Source organism: Scyliorhinus torazame, chromosome 5 (genome assembly GCF_047496885.1).
Source record: "Scyliorhinus torazame isolate Kashiwa2021f chromosome 5, sScyTor2.1, whole genome shotgun sequence".
In the NCBI taxonomy this organism is placed as follows: Eukaryota; Metazoa; Chordata; class Chondrichthyes; order Carcharhiniformes; family Scyliorhinidae; genus Scyliorhinus; species Scyliorhinus torazame.
Genome location: NC_092711.1, coordinates 175598103 through 175618219, shown reverse-complemented (window position 1 = coordinate 175618219; position 20117 = coordinate 175598103). Strand labels below are relative to the sequence as shown.

Here is a 20117-nt window from a genome sequence, read left to right as displayed (position 1 = left end):
TCTGGATTGGAAAACTGCACTTGTCACTTTTTAATGAGGGGGGAAAGGGGGAAACCCGGGAATTACAGACCAGTTCGCCGAACATCTGGGGTGGGGAAATTGCTGGAGTTTATAATCAGGGATGGGGGTAACTGAACACCTTAAAACATTTCAGTCCATCAGGGAGAGCCAGCAGGGATTTGTGAAGGGAAGCTCATGCCTGATAATCTGACTGAATTCTTTGCAGAGGTGACAAAGGTAGTGGACAGGGGAATGTCTCTGGATGTCATGGACTTCCCCATTGGGTGGGTAAATTGGGGTAGGTTTGGATGGGAGAGCGGTGATGGGGAGTGTGCCCTTTGTTTCTCTTTGTTGCTGGTCGGGAGGGTTGAGGGGAAGGGACGGACTGGAATAGTGAGAAGAAGTCAGAGGCCTTGGGCAGGGACCGCCATGCGAGCTGGGCAGGCTAGTTAATGGGAGTGAAGTTGGGGGTTGCCAGGAGGAAGGCATGGGGGAGGGGTGGAGAGATATTGGGTTGGTTCTTTGTTTGCTTGTGAGAGTGGGGAAGGGGGGTGGTTGGTGTGGCAAAGGGAGAGATGACGGTGAACATCTGAGGGCGGGCCTGAAGGGGCGCATGCTGGGGGCTGGCTTAAATGGGGATCTGGCTGTTCGGCAGGGGAGGGGAGCGGGGCCCCCCTCCCTGGCCAGCTGGTCATGTGGAACGTGCGAGGGTTGAATGGGCCGGTTAAACGATCGCGTGTTTTTGCTCATTAGAGGAGCCTGAAGGCAGACGTTGTGCTCTTGCAGCAGATGCAGCTGAAGTTTGGGGATCAGACGAATGGGTGGGGCAGGGGTTCCACTCGGGGTTAGACATGAAGACGATGGAGTGGCAGTGTTGGGTTATAAGAGAGTGGCTTTTGAGGTGGGGGAGCATTGTGGCCGATCCGAGGGATGGGGGGTAGCTCTGTGATGGTCAGTGGGAAGCTGGAGGAGATGCCAATGGTGCTGGTGAATGTTTAAGCCCCGAATTGGGACAACGTGGATGTTAGAGAGGATCCCAGACCTGGACACGCATCGGCTGATTATGGGGGTGATTTCAATACAGTCCTAGATCCAAGTGTGGATCGGATGCGTCCTAAGTCGTTGAGGGTGTTGGTGGTGGCGATAGAGTTCAGGGGTTCATGGGCGCATTGTTTGCAGGAGGGGGGGGGGGATACCCATGGAGGTTTGGGACGCCGAGGGCGAAGGACGTCTTGTACTTCACCCACATACCCATATGCACGGGGCGTATTCGCGGATCAACAGTTTTGTTATGGACAAGGTGCTGCTGCCGGAGATATTGGGTTGGTTCTTGGTTTGGTTGTGAGAGTGGGGAAGGGGGGGTTGGAGGTGGCCGACTCGGAGTACTCGGCCATTGTGTTTTTCGACCACACGCCCCATTGGGTGGATTTGAGGGTGGGGGGCCTAACAGCTGCAGTTGGGGGGTTGGATGTGGGGCTACTGGCGGATGGGTGAGTGGGTAATGGCTGCTATGTCGAGTTGAACGATATGGAGGAGGTCCCAGCCACCACGCTGTGGGATGCACTTAAGGCTATAGTTAGGGAGGAATCCGGGAGGATAGGGAGAGGGTTCCCACCTCTCCCTCCCTTTCAGTCATTGAGTTCCAGATTCCAACAAACCTCTGGGGAAAAGCTTTTCCTCACATCTCCTCTGAACCTCCTGCTCATTACCTTAAATCTGTGTCCCTAGTTATTGATCCCTCCACTAAGGGAAAGAGCAGCTTCGTAGCCACACTATCTATGTCTCTCAGAATTTTATACACCTCAATCAGGTCCCCTGTCAGCCTTCTCTGCTCCAGGGAAAACAATCCCAGTCTCTCTTCATAGCTGAAACACTCCAGCCCAGGCAACGTCCGAGTGAATCTCCTCTGCACCCTCACCAGTGTAAACACTTCCTTCCTATAGTGTGGCGAGCAGAACTGCACAGTACTCCAGCTGGGGTTTAACCAGCATTTTATACAGCTCCAGCATAACCTCCCTGCTCTGATATTCAATGCCTCGGTTAATAAAGGCAATATTCCCATTGGCCTTAACCAGCTTATCCACCTGTCCTGCTGCCTTCAGAGATCTGTGGATATGCACACCAAGTCACTTTGCTCTTCTGTACTTCACAGGGTCCGACCATTCATTGTATATTTCCTTGCCTCGTTAGTCCAACCAAAATGCACAACGTCACACTTTTCTTGCTTAAATTCCATTTGCCACTCTTCTGTACATCTTTTTAAAAATAAATTTAGAGTACCCAATTATTCTTTTTACAATTAAGGGGCAATTAAGCGTGGCCAATCCAGCTACCCTGCACATCTTTTGGGTTGTGAGGGTGAGACCCACGCAGACACGGGGAGAAAGTTAAAACTCTACACGGACAGTGACCCGGGCCGGGATTGAACCTGGGTCCTCAGCGTCGGGAGGTGCCAGTGCTAACCATTGCACCATCCTGCTGCCCCCTCTTCTGCCCATCTAGCCAGCCTATCCATATTGTCCTGTAATCTAAGGCCTTGTTCCTCACCATTTACCACACCACCAATTTTTGTGTCATCTGTGAACTTCCTAATCTACCTCCTACATTCACATCCAGATCATTAATGTGTACTACAAAGAAGTGCCCCAGCACTGATCCCTGCAGAACACCGCTGGACACAGGCTTCCAGGCACAAAAACAACCTTCAAACATCACCCTCTGCCTCCGACCACTAAGCCAGTTTTGGATCCAGTTTGCCAAATTGCCCTGGATCCTATGGACTCTTACCTTCTGCATCAGCCTCCCACGTGAGTTTGTCTAAAGCCTTACTAAAGTCCATGTAGACTACATGAACCACACTACCTACATCTACACACCTAGTCACTTTCTCAAAAAATTCAATCACATTTGTGAGACATGCTCTCCCTTGTTTAATCCTTGCCCCTCCAAGTGGAGATTAATTCTGTCCCTCAGAATGTTTTTCAGTAGTTTCCCTGGCAGTGAAGTTAGACTCACTGGCTTGTAATTTCCTGGTTTGTCCCTACTTGCCTTCTTGAATAATGGCACCACATTAGCTGTCTTCCAGTCCTCAGGCACCTCTCCTGTGGCCAGAGAAGATTTGAAAATGTTTGTCAGAGCCTCTGCAATCTCCTTCTTTGCCTTCCACAGCAGCCTGGGATACATCTCATGTGGCTCTGGGTATTTATCCACTTTCAGACCTGGTGAAACTGTTCATACCTTCTCCCTCTCAATGTCAAGTTGTTCAAGCAAATCACCATGTGCCTCCGTGATTTCTATACCTACATCATCCTTCTCCGTAGTGAAAACAGATATGAAGTATACATTTAAAACCTCACCTGTATCTTCCACTTCCATGCACACATTGACTCATTGGTCCGTACTCTTACCCTGGTCAACCTCCTGCCCCAAATATACTTAGAAAACATTGTTGGATTTTCCTTTATTTTACCCGACAGTGCTTTTCCAAGCTCCCTCTTTGCTCTCCTAATTCCTTTCTTAAGTAATCCTTTGCACTTTCCATGTTCCTCTAAGACTTCCACTTTGAACCCTCGGTATCTGTGATAAGACTCACCTTTAATTCTTTATCCAACCCTAGATATCCCTTACATCCAGGGTTCCCTGGACTTATTGCTCCCACCCTTCCCTATCATGGGAACATAGAATTTACATTGCAGGAGGCCATTTGGCACATCGAGTCTGCAACATCCCTTGGAAAGAGCACCCCACTGAGGCCCACACCTCCCCCCTATCCACATAAACCCCACCTAACCTTTTTGGACACTAAGGGCAATTTAGCATGGCCAATCCACCTAACCTGCACATCTTTGGACTGTGGGAGGAAACCCGAGCACCTGGAGGACACCTACGCAGACACAGGGAGAACGTGCAAACTCCACACAGACAGTGACCCAAGCCGGGAATATAACCTGGGACCCTGGAGCTGTGAAACAACAGTGCCAACCACTGTGCTACCGTGTCGCCATGTGCATTGTCTATTTCCTTTTTGGCTGAATCCCACTGCTCTGATGTTGATTTTTCTACAAGTGGCTGCTCTCCGGTAATTTTGTACAGCTAATAATGTCTTATTTTTTTAAAATTTGCCCTCCCCATTCTGTAACGTATGAGACCCCAACCTCAAATTCAGAAGTTTCAATTTTATTGTAAGAAGTCTTACAACACAAGGATTGTTTTGAATCAGCTTGCAAAATCCTATCAACTGTCCTGGCTTGAGACAATTCACACCTCTTTAACCTGTGATTATCCCTCTCTCCAGTTGCTCTGTTTGGACCTGTGAAGACTTAATTACCTGCAAAGACTCGCATTCAAAGTACCGTCTTGCATCGTTGACTTTGTCGATATATATGTTTCTGGATAAAAGCAACTAACTGCGGATCTGAAACAAAAGAGAAAATGCTGGATAATCTCAGCATGTCTGGCAGCATTTGTGGGGAGAGAAAAGAACTAACGTATCGAGTCCAATGACTCTTCATCAAAGCTTTTCTCTCCCAACAGATGGTGCCAGACCTGCTGAGATTTTTCAGCATTTTCTCTTTCGTTATATGTTTCTGGAACCTACCTCTGCATTCACCCGAGGAAGGAGCAGTGCTCCGAAAGCTAGTGATTTGAAATAAACCTGTTGGATTTTAACCTGGTGTTGTAAGGCTTCTTACTGTGCTCACCCCAGTCCAACGCCGGCATCTCCACATCAAATTTATTGGCTTGATCCTCCTGGGCTTTCCATGAACAAATTCAATTTATCCATTTCAAGTTGACTATGTTGTTAGTCAGTTCCCCAATACTTTGGGGTGTGTGAGCTGCATTGTTATCCTCCTGTTTTTATAGAATCTAACCCTCTTTACCCACTCACTATGTGGACATGTTGACTGGTTGTTGAATTGCTGACATTTCATCTGGAGGCTGGATATCCTGTTCTGAATGAATTCTCAATGTCTGGTTGTATTTCTGCGGCAATATCTCTTGTTCTCTGGGCCCATTTCCCGCCAGTTTTTCTGCTGCTTTCATTGTTTGAAAAATGGTGAAAAGAAAAGTAATAAAAATATTGACATTTGCGGGTGTCTGGCGGGAGGTGCGCGGCTTCCCTTCCGACAGGGAGCCGCTTCAAGTCTTTCCGTGCAGCCTGGTAAAGCTGCCGAGAGCCTCGGGACTCCCTGCTCGGTGTCGCCGGTCGGTGCTGCGGACTGACGGGGGGACAACCCAGTCAGTGACCTTCCCATCCCCCCCCCGGCCCGGGAATGCGCATGTGCGGAGGGCCCACCCCCTGACCTTCCTGCTGACGTATGAACCAATGAAAAGAATTGGAGGACCGGAAGGACTTTGGTCCTCCAGCCAATCAGATCGCGGACTTTGGGCAAATGAAGATTGAGCTTCACACAGACTGAAACCTCCTCCTGACTCCAACTGGGAGTAAAACACTTTCTTTTCTCCCCTTCCCATTTCTTTTCTCATTCTCACCTTCAATTGGTCACTTGCAGCAACTGAAGGGAATGGAAGTGAATCCAGGGAGGGTGCAGACTCTGGAAAGATTGGCCATGATCTCTCTCTCTCTTAAAGACATCCTTTGCTCCCTCAGCTTGACACGGGGAGAAAGTGCAGACGCCGCACAGACAGTGGGACCAGGCTTTTGGGCCGAACCCCTGGGTGGTTCCAATGTGCTTGGCCCGGCGGTCGCCTGAAAGGTCTCCTGTCCCCGACCCACACTTGGGCTGATGTGTTTATGTCACAAAGGCCCCTGGATTAAGGGGGTAGCTCTGCCTCCCTCATCCAGGTAGATTGTACGAGGGTCAGGCCTGAGGGAATGAGTTGCAGATCTATTGGCCTCCTGTAGGGTTAGAACCTGGGAAAACGATGCTGAGGTAGAGGGACCAATTATCTCATCGAATGGTTGAGCAGGCTTGATGGGCCAAATGCAGCTCCTATTTGTTCGGTCTTCAAGCGCATGATAGCATAGTAATTAGCACTGTTGCTTCACAGCTCCAGAGTCCCAGGTTTGATTCCCGCTTGCGTCACTGGCTGTGCGGAGTCTGCGCATTCTCCCTGTGTCTGCGTGGGTTTCCTCCAGGTGCTCCGGTTTCCTCCCACAAGTCCTGCAAGACATGCTGTTAGGTGAAATGAAAAATGAAATGAAAATTGCTTGTCACAAGTAGGCTTCAAATTAAGTTACTGTGAAAAGCACCTAGTCGCCACATTCGAGCACCTGTTCAGAGAGGCTGGTATGGGAATTGAACCCGCGCTGCTGGCCTTATTCGGCTTTACAAGCCAGCTCTTTAGCCCACTGTGCTAAACCAGCCCCTCAGTAATTTGGACATTCTGAATTCTCTCTCTGTCTATCCGAACAGGCGCCAGAATGTGGCGACTCAGGGCTTTTCACAGTTATTTCATTGCAATGTTAATGTAAGCCTACTTGTGGCAATAAAGATTATTATTATAAAGCAATGAGCATGGATCTGTCAAACAGCCTGAATCAGCACCTTCAGGAGAATTGGGAGGGTGAATATTAGATACAGTGAATGGAGGGAGAGTGTGTGGGATGGAGATTTACAGCTTTTGGGGAATGAGAGAGGAAAGAATGTTCCATGGAAACTAGAACTGTCTGTTCTGAGTTTCTATCCTGCACTGACAAGTGATGTATTTTGTAAATTGTTTTTCCAGGATATTAGAAAAGGAGGGATTACAGACAAAAATCCCAAACATCATATCTTGATCTGACAGTCACTTGATTCTTTGGGTCACACACACCCGAGTGAGAGTGTTCCAGAGCACTGATTGTGGAAAAAGCTTCAACCAGTTACAGAGCTTCACAGCGGGGAGGGACTGTACACATGTTCTCTGTACGAGTAAGGCTTCAATTGTCTAACCTGGAGAAACCCAAGGAGACCCGAAACATGGAGAAACAGTGGAAATGCCGGGGCTGTGGGAAGGGATTCAAAGCCCCATCTGCACTGGAAGCTCATGGGCGCATTCACACTGGGAGAGGCCATTCAGCTGCTCTTTGTGGGGGAAGTTTCAGTCAATCATTCACCCTGCAGACACACCAGAGGGTTCACACTGGGGAGAGGCCATTGAACTGCTCTCAGTGTGGGAAGAGATTCAATCAATCAGCCAGCCTGACGTTCCACCGGCGAGTTCACACGGAGGAGAAGCCGTTCACCTGCTCTGAGTGTGGGAAGGGATTCAGACATTTATCCACCCTGCGGAGACATCAGCCAGTTCACCCCGGGGAGTGACCATTCACCTGCACTCAATGTGGGAAGGGATTCTGTGTTTCCTTGTACCTGCTGAGACACCAACAAGGTCACAAGTGATTACAGGGGTTGGATTCTGCTGTTATTGTTGCTACTCTCAATTACACCCAGAACAGCAGTGTGTTCATTCTGTCAGTTGGTCAATGGGGCGGGTCGGAGGTTTCGTTCTGCTGGACTGGCCGGTCTCACGACTTTGCCTCCAGTGGGCTGATGCTCTTGAGCCTTGTGGCAAATACTTGGCTTCAAATTTCACAAGGATCACAGAGTGAAAGGGTGTTTGGAAGGTAGCTGACAGATAGTTCCTGTTTCTGTTTGGAACCCCAAAGAATGCAGGTTTAGATGAAGATAGGCTTTGGTGGTTACATGGTTCTGTCTCAGAAGGAAACTGTCAAGCGATGAGGGGCAAGTTGTCTGCAGTTGATTAGGAACTTACAATAAAATGTGTAATGATACAATCGCATTTAAGGAATTATCACATATTTACATAAAATATAGATTCCTTTAAGAAACAAAAATCCAAGAGGAAAAGTGACGCAACCGTGGCTAACAAGAAAAATTAAAGGTTCCATTAGGTCAAAGGAAGAGGCTCATTAATCGATTACAAATTTATTGCTTCACTGATTTATTGGTACCTTGAAGAATCAATGCAGTATAATTCTTTAAATTCAGTATACATACAGACAGAAAATGGAATATCCACAAGGCAAAGTCATTGTTTCAGATAAAAATATGAGAATTGGTCTTCCGGGTGCGGCGATGACCAGCTAAGTCGCACGTTTCGGCAGCTCCCGGTGGAACGGACTTTTGGGCTCTTAATAGGAGCCCCACCGGCAATTTTACCGGCTAAAAACACTGTGCGGTAAACCAGAAGGGAATCCCCCCTGGACACGGATGGAAAAAGGAGAGGAAAGTGGCCGGATTGTGGTGGATCCTCTAGAGCAGCGGCCAGGAAGGCAGGCACAAAGTAAGATGGCGTCGGAAGGAGGCAGTTTAATATGGGGCCCTGACCAACAAGAGTTCCTGCGGCGTTGCGTGGAAGAACTTAGAAAGGAGATGAAGAAGGAGCTGTTGGCCCCGATATTACAGGCGATTGAAGGGCTAAAGGAGGAGCAAAAGACCCAGGAGCAGGAGCTTCGGGTCGTGAAGGCAAAGGCTGCTGAGAATGAGGACGAAATACAGGGCCTGGTGGTGAAGACAGAGATGCACGAGGCACAACACAAAAGGTGTGTGGAAAGGCTGGAGGTGCTGGAGAATAATGCGAGGAGGAAGAATTTAAGGATTCTTGGTCTTCCCAAAGGTGCAGAAGGGGCGGACGTCGGGGCATACGTGAGCACGTTGCTGCACTCGTTAATTGGATCGGAGGCCCCGACGGGCCCGTTGGAGGTGGAGGGAGCCTATCGGGTTATGGCGTGAAGACCGAGGGCTGGAGAAATTCCTCGAGCCATAGTGGTGAGATTTTTCCGATATAAGGACAGAGAGATGGTCCTCAGATGGGGAAAGAAAACTCGGAGCAGTAGGTGGGAGAACGCGGTGATCCGCGTATATCAAGATTGGAGTGCGGAGGTGGAGAGAAGGTGGGCAAGCTTTAATCGGGCCAAGGCGGTGCTGCACAAAAGGAAGGTTAAATTTGGAATGCTGCAGCCGGCAAGACTGTGGGTCACACATCAAGGGAAACACCACAACTTTGAAACGGCAGAAGAGGCGTGGACATTTACTGTCGAGGTGAAACTGGAATAAGCGGGCTAGAAAAAGAACGTTTGGGGTGATTATGTGGGATGAAGGGGGAAAAAGGGGGAAGAGATGATTTCCCAAGTTGTTAATCCTGCGACCCTGTAACTTTTCCCTCTTCCCCATGTCGTGGGGGAGGGGGGGGGGGGGAGGGAGGATGAGGAGTTGGGGAGGGAGGATGAGGAGCTGGGGGCGCCGGCCATTGGGGGCGGGGCCAAATGGGAAGTGCGGGCTTTGTTCCTGCGCTATGGTAATCATGGCGGGAACAGGGAAGCAGGAAGGTGGGGGCCTCGCACAGTGGGTGCCGAGGTCACGGAGGGAAGCCGAGGTCGGCCAGAGTTTGCTGACTTCTGGGAGCAACATGGGGGGTGCAATTACGCTAGTGAGGGATCTAGCGGGGGGGGGGGTAACTGGGTTGCTGCTGCTGGGGAGAAGGGGGAGCTGGTATGGGGTGGGGTGGTCGGGGCGGGTGGGCGCCGTTGGGGGGAGATACGGCTACGTGGGAACCGGGTGAGGAGCTGGATTGAAAAAGGAGATGGCTAGTGGTCAAAGGGGGAGGGGGTAAAGAGCCCCCCAACCCGGCTGATCACCTGGAATGTGAGAGGGCTGAACGGGCCGATAAAGAGGGCACGGGTACTCGCACACCTAAAGAAACTTAATGCAGATGTGGTTATGCTGCAGGAGACTCATCTGAAACTGATAGACCAGGTCAGACTACGCAAAGGATGGGTGGGACAGGTGTTTCATTCGGGGCTAGACGCAAAAAACAGGGAGGTGGCTATATTAGTGGGGAAGCGGGTAATGTTTGAGGCAAAGACCATAGTGGCGGATAGTGGGGGCAGATACGTGATGGTGAGTGGCAAATTGCAAGGGGAGGCGGTGGTCTTAGTGAACGTATATGCCCCGAACTGGGATGATGCCAACTTTATGAGGCGTATGTTAGGACGTATCCCGGACCTAGAGGTGGGGAAGTTGGTAATGGGTGGAGATTTTAATACGGTGCTGGACCCAGGGCTGGACAGATCGAGGTCCAGGACCGGAAGGAGGCCGGCTGCAGCTAGGGTGCTCAAGGACTTTATGGAGCAGATGGGAGGAGTAGACCCCTGGAGATTTAGTAGACCTAGGAGTAAGGAGTTTTCGTTTTTCTCCTATGTCCACAAAGTTTATTCACGGATAGACTTTTTTGTTTTGGGAAGGGCACTGATCCCGAAGGTGACGGGGACGGAGTACACGGCTATAGCTATCTCGGATCACGCTCCACATTGGGTGGACCTGGAGATAAGGGAGGAAAAAGAACAGCATCCACCCTGGAGAATGGACATGGGATTATTGGCAGATGAGGGTGTGTGTTTAAGGGTGAGGGGGTGTATTGAAAGGTACTTGGAACTCAATGATAATGGGGAGGTTCAGGTGGGAATGGTCTGGGAGGCGCTGAAGGCAGTGGTTAGAGGGGAGCTGATATCTATTAGGGCACATAAAGGAAAGCAGGAGGGTAGGGAAAGGGAGCGGTTGTTGAAAGAACTTCTGAGGGTGGACAGACAATATGCGGAGGCACCGGAGGAGGGACTGTACAGGGAAAGGCAAAGGCTACATGTAGAATTTGACTTGTTGACTACGGGTAATGCAGAGGCACAATGGAGGAAGGCACAGGGTGTACAGTACGAATATGGGGAGAAGGCGAGCAGGTTGCTGGCCCACCAACTGAGGAAAAGGGGAGCAGCGAGGGAGATAGGGGGGGTGAGAGATGAGGAGGGAGAGATGGAGCGGGGAGCGGAGAGAGTGAATGGAGTGTTCAAGGCATTTTATGAAAGATTATATGAAGCTCAGCCCCCGGATGGGAAGGAGAAAATGATGTGCTTTCTGGATCAGCTGGAATTTCCTAAGGTGGAGGAGCAGGAGAGGGCAGGACTGGGAGCACAGATTGAGACGGAGGAAGTAGTGAAAGGGATTGGGAGCATGCAGGCGGGGAAGGCCCCGGGACCAGACGGATTCCCTGTGGAATTCTATAGGAAATATATGGACTTGCTGGCCCCGCTATTGATGAGAACCTTTAATGAGGCTAGGGAAAGGGGGCAGCTGCCCCCGACTATGTCAGAGGCAACGATATCGCTCCTCCTAAAGAAGGAAAAAGACCCGCTGCAATGCGGGTCCTATAGGCCCATTTCCCTCCTTAATGTGGACGCTAAGATTCTGCCCAAGGTAATGGCAACGAGGATAGAGGATTGTGTCCCGGGGGTGGTTCATGAGGACCAAACTGGGTTTGTGAAGGGGAGACAGCTGAATACAAATATACGGAGGCTGCTTGGGGTAATGATGATGCCCCCACCAGAGGGGGAAGCAGAGATAGTGGTGGCGATGGATGCTGAGAAAGCCTTTGATAGAGTGGAGTGGGATTATTTGTGGGAGGTGCTGAGGAGATTTGGCTTTGGAGATGGGTATATCAGATGGGTACAGTTGCTGTATAGGGCCCCGATGGCGAGCGTGGTCACGAATGGACGGGGGTCTGATTATTTTCGGCTCCATAGAGGGACGAGGCAGGGATGTCCTCTGTCCCCGTTATTGTTTGCACTGGCGATTGAGCCCTGGCCATAGCATTGAGGGGTTCCAGGAAGTGGAGGGGAGTACTCAGGGGAGGAGAAGAACACCGGGTATCTCTGTATGCGGATGATTTGTTGTTATATGTGGCGGACCCGGCGGAGGGGATGCCAGAGATAATGCGGATACTTGGGGAGTTTGGGGATTTTTCAGGGTATAAATTGAACATGGGGAAAAGTGAGTTGTTTGTGGTGCATCCAGGGGAGCAGAGCAGAGAAATAGAGGATTTACCGTTGAGGAAGGTAACAAGGGACTTCCGGTACTTGGGGATCCAGATAGCCAAGAATTGGGGTACATTACAGATGCTTAATTCAACGCAGTTGGTGGAACAGATGGAGGAGGACTTTAAGAGATGGGACATGGTGTCCCTGTCACTGGCAGGTAGGGTGCAGGCGGTTAAAATGGTGGTCCTCCTGAGATTCCTTTTTGTGTTTCAGTGCCTCCCGGTGGTGGTCACGAAGGCTTTTTTCAAAAGAATCGAGAAGAGTATTCTGAGTTTTGTGTGGGCCGGGAAGACCCTGAGAGTGAGGAGGGGGTTTTTGCAGCGTAGTAGGGACAGGGGGGGGCTGGCACTACCGAGCCTAAGTGAGTACTACTGGGCCGCCAATATTTCAATGGTGTGTAAGTGGATGGGAGAAGGGGAGGGAGCGGCGTGGAAGAGATTGGAGAGGGCGTCCTGCAGGGGGACTAGCCTACAAGCAATGGTGACGGCACCGTTGCCGTTCTCACCGAAGAAATACACCACAAGCCCGGTGGTGGTGGCTACATTGAAAATTTGGGGGCAGTGGAGACGGCATAGGGGAAAGACAGGAGCTTCGGTGCGGTCCCCGATAAGAAATAACCATCGGTTTGTTCCGGGGAGAATGGATGGGGGATTTGGAGCATGGCAAAGAGCAGGGGTAGCACAATTGAGAGATCTGTTCGTGAATGGGACGTTTGCGAGTCTGGGAGCGCTGACGGAAAAATATGGGTTGCCCCAAGGGAATGCATTTCGGTATATGCAACTGAGGGCTTTTGCGAGGCAACAGGTGAGGGAATTCCCGCAGCTCCCGACGCAGGAGGTGCAGGATAGAGTGATCTCAGAGACATGGGTGGGGGATGGTAAGGTGTCGGACATATATAGGGAAATGAGGGACGAGGGGGAGATCATGGTAGATGAGCTGAAAGGGAAATGGGAAGAAGAGCTGGGGGAGGAGATTGAGGAGGGGCTGTGGGCTGATGCCCTACGTAGGGTAAACTCGTCGTCCTCGTGTGCCAGGCTAAGCCTGATACAATTTAAGGTTTTTCACAGGGCGCATATGACTGGAGCACGGCTCAGTAAATTTTTTGTGGCAGAGGATAGGTGTGGGAGATGCTCGAGAAGCCCAGCGAATCACATTCACATGTTCTGGTCATGCCCGGCACTACAGGGGTTCTGCGTGGGGGTGGCAAAGGTGCTTTCGAAGGTGGTGGGGGTCCAGGTCGAACCAAGCTGGTGGTAGGCTATATTCGGGGTTGCAGAAGAGCCGGGAGTGCAGGAGGCGAGAGAGGCCAATGTTTTGGCCTTTGCGTCCCTAGTAGTCCGGCGCAGGATATTGTTAATGTGGAAGGAAGCCAAGCCCCCGGGTGTGGAGACCTGGATAAACGACATGGCAAGGTTTATAAAGTTAGAACGGATTAAGTTCGTATTAAGGGGTTCGGCTCAAGGGTTCACCAGGCGGTGGCAACCGTTCGTCGACTACCTCACAGAAAGATAGAGGGAATGGAAAAGAAGAAGACAACAGCAGCAACCCAGGGGGAGGGGGGGGGGCGGAGAGGAACCGGACGGACTCTCAGGGATGCTATTGTATATGTATAGACATTTGTTATAGGTAAAGTATATTGGACTGTTGGATTGTATCTTTGGAGAGTATTTATTTTTGACAAGGCAGTTGCCATTTAGTTTTGTTTTTGTTTCTGTTTATATATTATTTATTTATTTGTTTAAAACTGGTCACTGTTATTTATATTGCTTTATTGTTGTTTAAAAGAAACACTACGTACTGTTATGTTTGGCCAAAAAATCTTGAATAAAATATATATATTTTTTTAAATGAGAATTGCAGTACAGCAACTTAATATGTGTACGAATCTAACACTGTTTCAAGAAAAGTTGCATTAAAGCCCTCGTAATGAATAAACTGTTGTTCTACAAATACATCTAGTATTGAAAATGTTTTGCAGCCTCAACAGAAACATTCACAAAATGTAGCAAAGCCTTAGCAACAAGCAAGGTTAATGCAGAACACCTTGGGGGTGATTCTCCAATATTGGGCCCAAGAGTTCGCGCCATCATGAATGCCGTCGCAAACCGGGCCCGGTTACGTACGATTCTGCCCCCCATAGGGGCCAGCACGGCGCTCGAGCAGTTCACGCTGCTCCAGCCTCCTTTTGCGGTGCCAAATGGGCGCCACGCCAACCCACGCATGCGCAGTTGGGCCAGCTGAATCCTGCGCATGCGCAGTTGGGCCGCGCCATCCTGTGCATGCGCGGGGGACTTCTTTAGCGCGCCGCCCCCGACTAAAGATGGAGTCGGTGTTCAGGGGCCGGCCGCGCCAGAAAGTAGGCCCAGGGAGGGATTTGAAGAGGAGGCAAACCCATCCACCCACTCCAGGTTCAGTCCTGGATGTGATTAACAGCAGGAATAACAGCAGAATCCAACCCGTCATCACTTGTGAACCCTTTGGTGTCTCAGCATGTTGGACGACTGAGTGAATCCCTCCCCACAGTGAGAGCAGGTGAATGGCTTCTTTCCAGTGTGAACTCGCTGGTGTCTCCGTGAAGGAATCTATAATTTATGGGATCTTAACCTGTCGAACTACGCCAAGTTTGGGGGAAGCTTAGTTGATGAATCAAGTCCTGGCGCAATACGACAAGTTATAAGATTTGTACTATTTGTAGACTGTGTTAAGTTGTTCGATTCCTTGTATTATTCGACTGTGTATAGTTGAAGGAATTTATATCATCTCTGCTATTCGGTTATCAGTAGCACTTTGCGAATACTGGAACTCAGCAGAAATTTGCATTATAAACTCCTCAGGTGCTAAAAAGAATTGTTTTATTTGTAGTCGCTTGATTACAATTTGAAAGTCATTTAAAAGGCAATTCGTAGACAATTCGAAGCTTTCAGAGAATTACAGACATTATCTTTCTTTGCTTAGGCAGACAGCTCGAAAGTAACTTTTAAAAGGTCAAAGTCTGGCAATGAAACATGAAGAGAGGGAGAAAGCTAATCTTCAGCAAAACTCAAAGTCAAAAGTGGACTAACATCACTGACACAGACTGTTAAACTGACAACCCCCAAAAGACATCTCTAAAATGGAGACTATAAAGGACAAAACTGACTAAACTAAACACTAAAACCAAACCTACAAAGACAATACTCACAAAGACAACAAAACCCAAAATGGCGGGGAGAAACGTTTTAGTTATACACTTTCATATCTGTCTTAAGTCATCTAATTACACCCCAATATAATCCTAATTGGTTTGGGTTAGACTCAAACACATTTGGTTTGATGGCAAGCCGTCCATCTTCAATGTGCAACATCAGCTTTTCTGACCCAGCTGTTATCTGCATTGTGAACAATGTTGCTGTGTATTCAGTCCCTGTCCTTGACAATTAGCACAAGCAATGTCAAATTATCTTGCTGTTTTAATGTCACACTGTCTTTGAAAATATGCATTTGCCAGAACAACGGACTTCAGTAAAAATGAATTATGCTGTATAAATGGGTATTAAAAACTGGGGCTCAACATTTATGCTTAAACAGCTATCTTTTACCTATACTAGTTGTATTTGAAATACTTGGCTTCTACACTCCGCAATGTGGATGATGTTTGAAACCACTTTGTGCAGTGAGAGCAGCTGAACAGTTTCTCCTCAGTGTGAATGCGCTGGTGGGACATCAGTACCCTAGAGCTTGTAATCCCACTCCCATAGTCAGAGCATTTCAAGGATCTCTCATTGCTGTGAGTGACATTGTGGCTCAGCAAGTGATGACCGAGTGAATCTTTTCCCAGTCGGAGAGGTGAACGGGCTCTCCCCGGTGTGACCTCGCTCGTGTTTCATCAGGTTGGATGAGGATCTAAAGGTCTTTGTGCAGTGAGAGCAGCTGAACGGTCTCTCCTCAGTGTGAACGCGCTGGTGGGACATCAGTAGCTGTGAGCTTTTGAAACCATTCCTGCAGTCAGAGCATTTAAAGGGCCTGCTCTTGGTGTGAGTGACATTGTGTTTCAGCAGGCTGGATAATTGAGTGAATCCCATATCACACACAGTGCAGATGAACGGCCTCTCCCCAGTGTGAACTCGCTGGTGTGTCTGCAGGCTGGATATCCGAGTGAATCCCTTCCCACAGTCAGAGCAGGTGAATGGTCTCTCTCCAGTGTGAACTCGTTCGTGTCTCCGCAGGCTGCCAATTTGCGTGAATTCCTTTTCACACTGAGAGCAGGTGAATGGCCTCTCTCCAGTGTGAACTCGTTTGTGTATCCGCAGGCTGCCAATGTCAGTGAATCCCTTTTCACACTGACAGCAGGTGAATGGCCTCTCCCCGGTGTGAACTCGTTCGTGTCTCTGCAGGTTGCCAATTTGCGTGAATTCCTTTTCACACTGAGAGCAGGTGAATGGCCTCTCTCCAGTGTGAACTCGTTCATGTCTCCGCAGGCTGCCAATGTCAGTGAATCCCTTTTCACACTGAGAGCAGGTGAAAGGCTTCTCTCCAGTGTGAACTCGCTTGTGTACCTGCAGGCTGGATAACCGAGTGAATCCCTTCCCACAGTCAGAGCAGGTGAACGGCCTCTCTCCAGTGTGAACTCGTTCATGTCTCCGCAGGATGCCAATGTCAGTGAATCCCTTTTCACACTGAGAGCAGGTGAATGGCCTCTCCCCGGTGTGAACTCGTTCGTGTCTCCGCAGGCTGCCAATGTCAGTGAATCCCTTTTCACACTGAGAGCAGGTGAAAGGCCTCTCTCCAGTGTGAACTCGCTGGTGTCCCTGCAGGCTGGATAACTGAGTGAATCCCTTCCCACAGTCAGAGCAGGTGAACGGCCTCTCCCCAGTGTGAACTTGTTTATGTCTCCGCAGGTTGCCAATGTCAGTGAATCCCTTTTCACACTGAGAGCAGGTGAACGGCCTCTCCCCAGTATGAACTCGTTCATGTCTCCGCAGGTTGCCAATGTCAGTGAATCCCTTTTCACACTGAGAGCAGGTGAAAGGCCTTTCTCCAGTGTGAACTCGCTGGTGTCCCTGCAGGCTGGATAACTGAGTGAATCCCTTCCCACAGTCAGAGCAGGTGAACGGCCTCTCCCCAGTGTGAACTCGTTCGTGTCTCCGCAGGCTGCCAATGTCAGTGAATCCCTTTTCACACTGAGAGCAGGTGAACGGCCTCTCCCCAGTGTGAACTCGTTCATGTCTCCGCAGGTTGCCAATGTCAGTGAATCCCTTTTCACACTGAATGCAGGTGAAAGGCCTCTCTCCAGTGTGAACTCGCTGGTGTCCCTGCAGGCTGGATAACTGAGTGAATCCCTTCCCACAGTCAGAGCAGGTGAACGGCCTCTCCCCAGTGTGAACTCGTTTGTGTCTCCGCAGGCTGCTAATGTCAGTGAATCCCTTTTCACACTGAGAGCAGGTGAACGGCCTCTCTCCAGTGTGACTGCGTTGATGCCTTTCCAGCTCGCACGGGGCTCTGAATCCCTTCCCACAATCCTCACATTTCCATGGTTTCCCCATGGTCCGGATCATTTTGCGTCTCACCACGTTGGACGATCAGTTGAAGCCTCGTCCACACACAGAACACCTATACAGTCTCTCCCTGCTCTGAATGGTGAAGTATTTTTACAGGCTGTGTCACTGGTTAATGCTCTTTCCACAGTCAGTGCTCTGTAACAGTCTCACACGGGTGTGCGTGTGTGTTTCAGTGCTTTTCCAGACACACTGATGTTTAAAATCTCTTGAAACAGACAGAATAGACAAACATTTCTCCTTCTAGATTCAAAGGCCGATGATCCCAAGAATTGAGTGACTCAGTCAGTTCTTGATGTGATATTTAGTTTGAGATATCGGCCTCAAACTCCTCTTGTTCGAACTTCCTGCAAACAGATTTTATAATAGTAATCATTGTCAGTACAGGATAGAAATTCAGAACAGACAATTCTAGTTTCTATCGAACATTCTTTTCTCTCTCTTTCCCTGAAATGCTCTAAATCTCAATCTCACACACTCTCCCTCCATTCTCACTCTGCTGTATCTAATATTCACCCTCCCAATTCTCCTGAAGGTGCTGATTCAGGCTGATTGACAGATCCAAGCTCACTGATTCCTGTCCTGGACACAGAGACCTGAAAATCGTCATGCCGGCTGCCAGACAGATATATGTCGATATTACTGGATGGAAAATGTGTGTAATAAACAGACTGTATTCACTCCCTTTCCCTCCCAATTTTCCTGAAGGTGCTGATCAACAAATCTAAACTCACTAAAACCTGCACAAGAGTAGAGAATCTCCATACAAGTACATTTACTGATTAGAGATAGGGAAATTCGGAGGAAGAATTTTATTCAGTCATGGAGTGGTCATGACAGGGAACTCACTTTCCACAAGGATTGTGGAAGTCGAGATGATTAATAATTTAAAATAAAATAGGATAGTTACTTGAAGAAAATAAACTTTCAGGTGAACAGGGATATCGAGGGGGAATGGGACTGACTGGATTGCTGTACAGAGAGTCAGCATTGACTTGAGTTACCAAATGGATTCTGTCAGTGCTGCAATGACTGTATGACTGGAAATATATAATGTAGGTACAGTACTATTTACAAAAGTAGAAATAATACCTGTATTGTATTACAGAACCATCAACAATAGCTACAATACATACCATATAACAACACTCGACATATCTCTGTCCAATATTAAATTTTTTAAAATTAATTTACGGGATGTGGACAATGCTGGTCAGGCCAGCATTTATTGCCCATCCCCAGTTGCCCTTCCGAAGTAGTGGTGAGCTGCCTTCTTGAACTGCTGCAGTCCTTGAGGTGTAGGTACATCCCCTGTGCTGGTTTTTTTTCCATTTGTTTTTTTATAAATTTAGGATACCCAATTAATTTTTTACAATTAAGGGGCAATTTAGTGTGGCGAATCTACCTACCCTGCACATCTTTGGGTTGTGGGGGCGAAACGCATGCAAACACGGGGAGAGTGTGCCAACTCCACGCGGACAGTGACCCAGAGCCGAGATTGAGCCTGGGACCTCGGAGCCGTGAAGCAGCAGCGCTAACCACTGCTCCACCATGCTGCCCTACATCCCCTGTGCTGTTAGGGAGGGAATTCCAGGATGTTGCCCCAGGGGCAGTGAAGGAATGGCAATATATTTCCAAGTCAAGGTGGTGAGTAACTTGTAGGAGAACTTCCAGGTGGTGGGCTTCCCAGGTTTCTGCTGCTCTTGTCCTTCTAGATGGTAGTGGTTGTGTGTTTGGAAGGTGCTGTCTGAGGAATCTTTATGAGTTACTGCAGTGTATCCTGTAAATGGTATACACGACTGCTACTGTTTGTCGGTGGTGGAAGGTTTGAATGTTTGTGGAAGGCGATGCAATCGATCAGGCTGCTTTGTCTGGATAGAGTCCGGCTTCTTGCGTGTTGTTGGAGCTGCACTCATCCAGCAAAGTGGAGTGTATTCCATTACACTCCTGACTTGTGCTTGTAGATGTCTGGTAGACAGGCTTTGGGGCATCAGGAGGCATGTTACTCGCCGTAGGATTCCCAGCCCTTGATCTGCCTTGGTAGCTACAGTATTAATATGCCTAGTCCAGTCCAGTTTCTGATCAATGGTAACCCCCAGGATGTTGGTTGAACCAAGGCTGTAATGAGGTCAGCAGCTGAGAGACCCTGGCAGAACACAAACTGAGCGAGCTGGAGCAGGTTATTGCAGAATAAGTGCCACTTAATAGGACCTTTGATGACTCCTTCCATTACTTTGCTGATGGTGGAGAGTGTTCCGACAGGGAAGTAATTGGCTGAGTTGGATTTAGCCTGTCTACTGACCCCTTAAATGTCAGTCATCTCCTGGGGAAACCAGCCCTTTAATTGTGAACATTGGGAAAGAGACCATCCTTTTAGCCAGACAAATAAATGTGTCAAGCTGAGGGAGCAAAGCATGTCAATGTGTTGAAGAGAGAGAGAGAGACCTGGGCCAAGCTTTCCAGAGCCTGCACCCTCCCTGGATTCACTTCCTTTCCCTTCAGTTGCTGCAAGAGACCAATTGAAGGTCAGAATGAGAAAATAAATGGAAAGGGGGAGAAAAGAAAGTGTTTTACTCACAGATGTTGGTGACAGGAGTCTGTGAGCAGCTCAAGCTCATTCAGGGTTGGGGGAACAACAGCTTTGCTCGGCAGAAACCTCCATGTGCAGCTTTCGCATCGAGACAATGGGGGAGCTTTGATTGGCGGAGGGGCAGAGTCTTTCCGGTCCTCCAAGTCTTCCCATTGGTCAACAC

At 49.0% G+C, this 20117-nt stretch overlaps 2 protein-coding genes across 2 annotated transcripts in view; both read right to left on the bottom strand.

The window, feature by feature from the left end:
• Positions 1-5243, bottom strand: part of LOC140420748 (uncharacterized) — a 77988-nt gene extending 72745 nt beyond the window's left edge. Inside the window, exon 1 of the mRNA XM_072504734.1 lies at positions 4655-5243. The gene's annotated coding sequence lies outside the window, so the exon portion shown is untranslated. The remainder of the gene's footprint in view (positions 1-4654) is intronic.
• A 9422-nt stretch (positions 5244-14665) lies between these two features.
• LOC140420746 (uncharacterized) lies at positions 14666-20116 on the bottom strand. Its single transcript, XM_072504730.1, has 2 exons — positions 19943-20116; positions 14666-17711 (listed from the first exon to the last, which is right to left on the bottom strand). Exon 2 carries the CDS (start codon positions 17362-17364, stop codon positions 15589-15591), a length of 1776 nt encoding a protein of 591 aa, XP_072360831.1. The 5' UTR covers positions 17365-17711; positions 19943-20116; the 3' UTR covers positions 14666-15588.
• Position 20117: the final 1 nt, after the last annotated feature.

Bases quoted from the DNA above. Each gene is read 5' to 3' on its own strand.
- LOC140420746 (XM_072504730.1), bottom strand. From the start codon at position 17,364: ATGATCCGGACCATGGGGAAACCATGGAAATGTGAGGATTGTGGGAAG.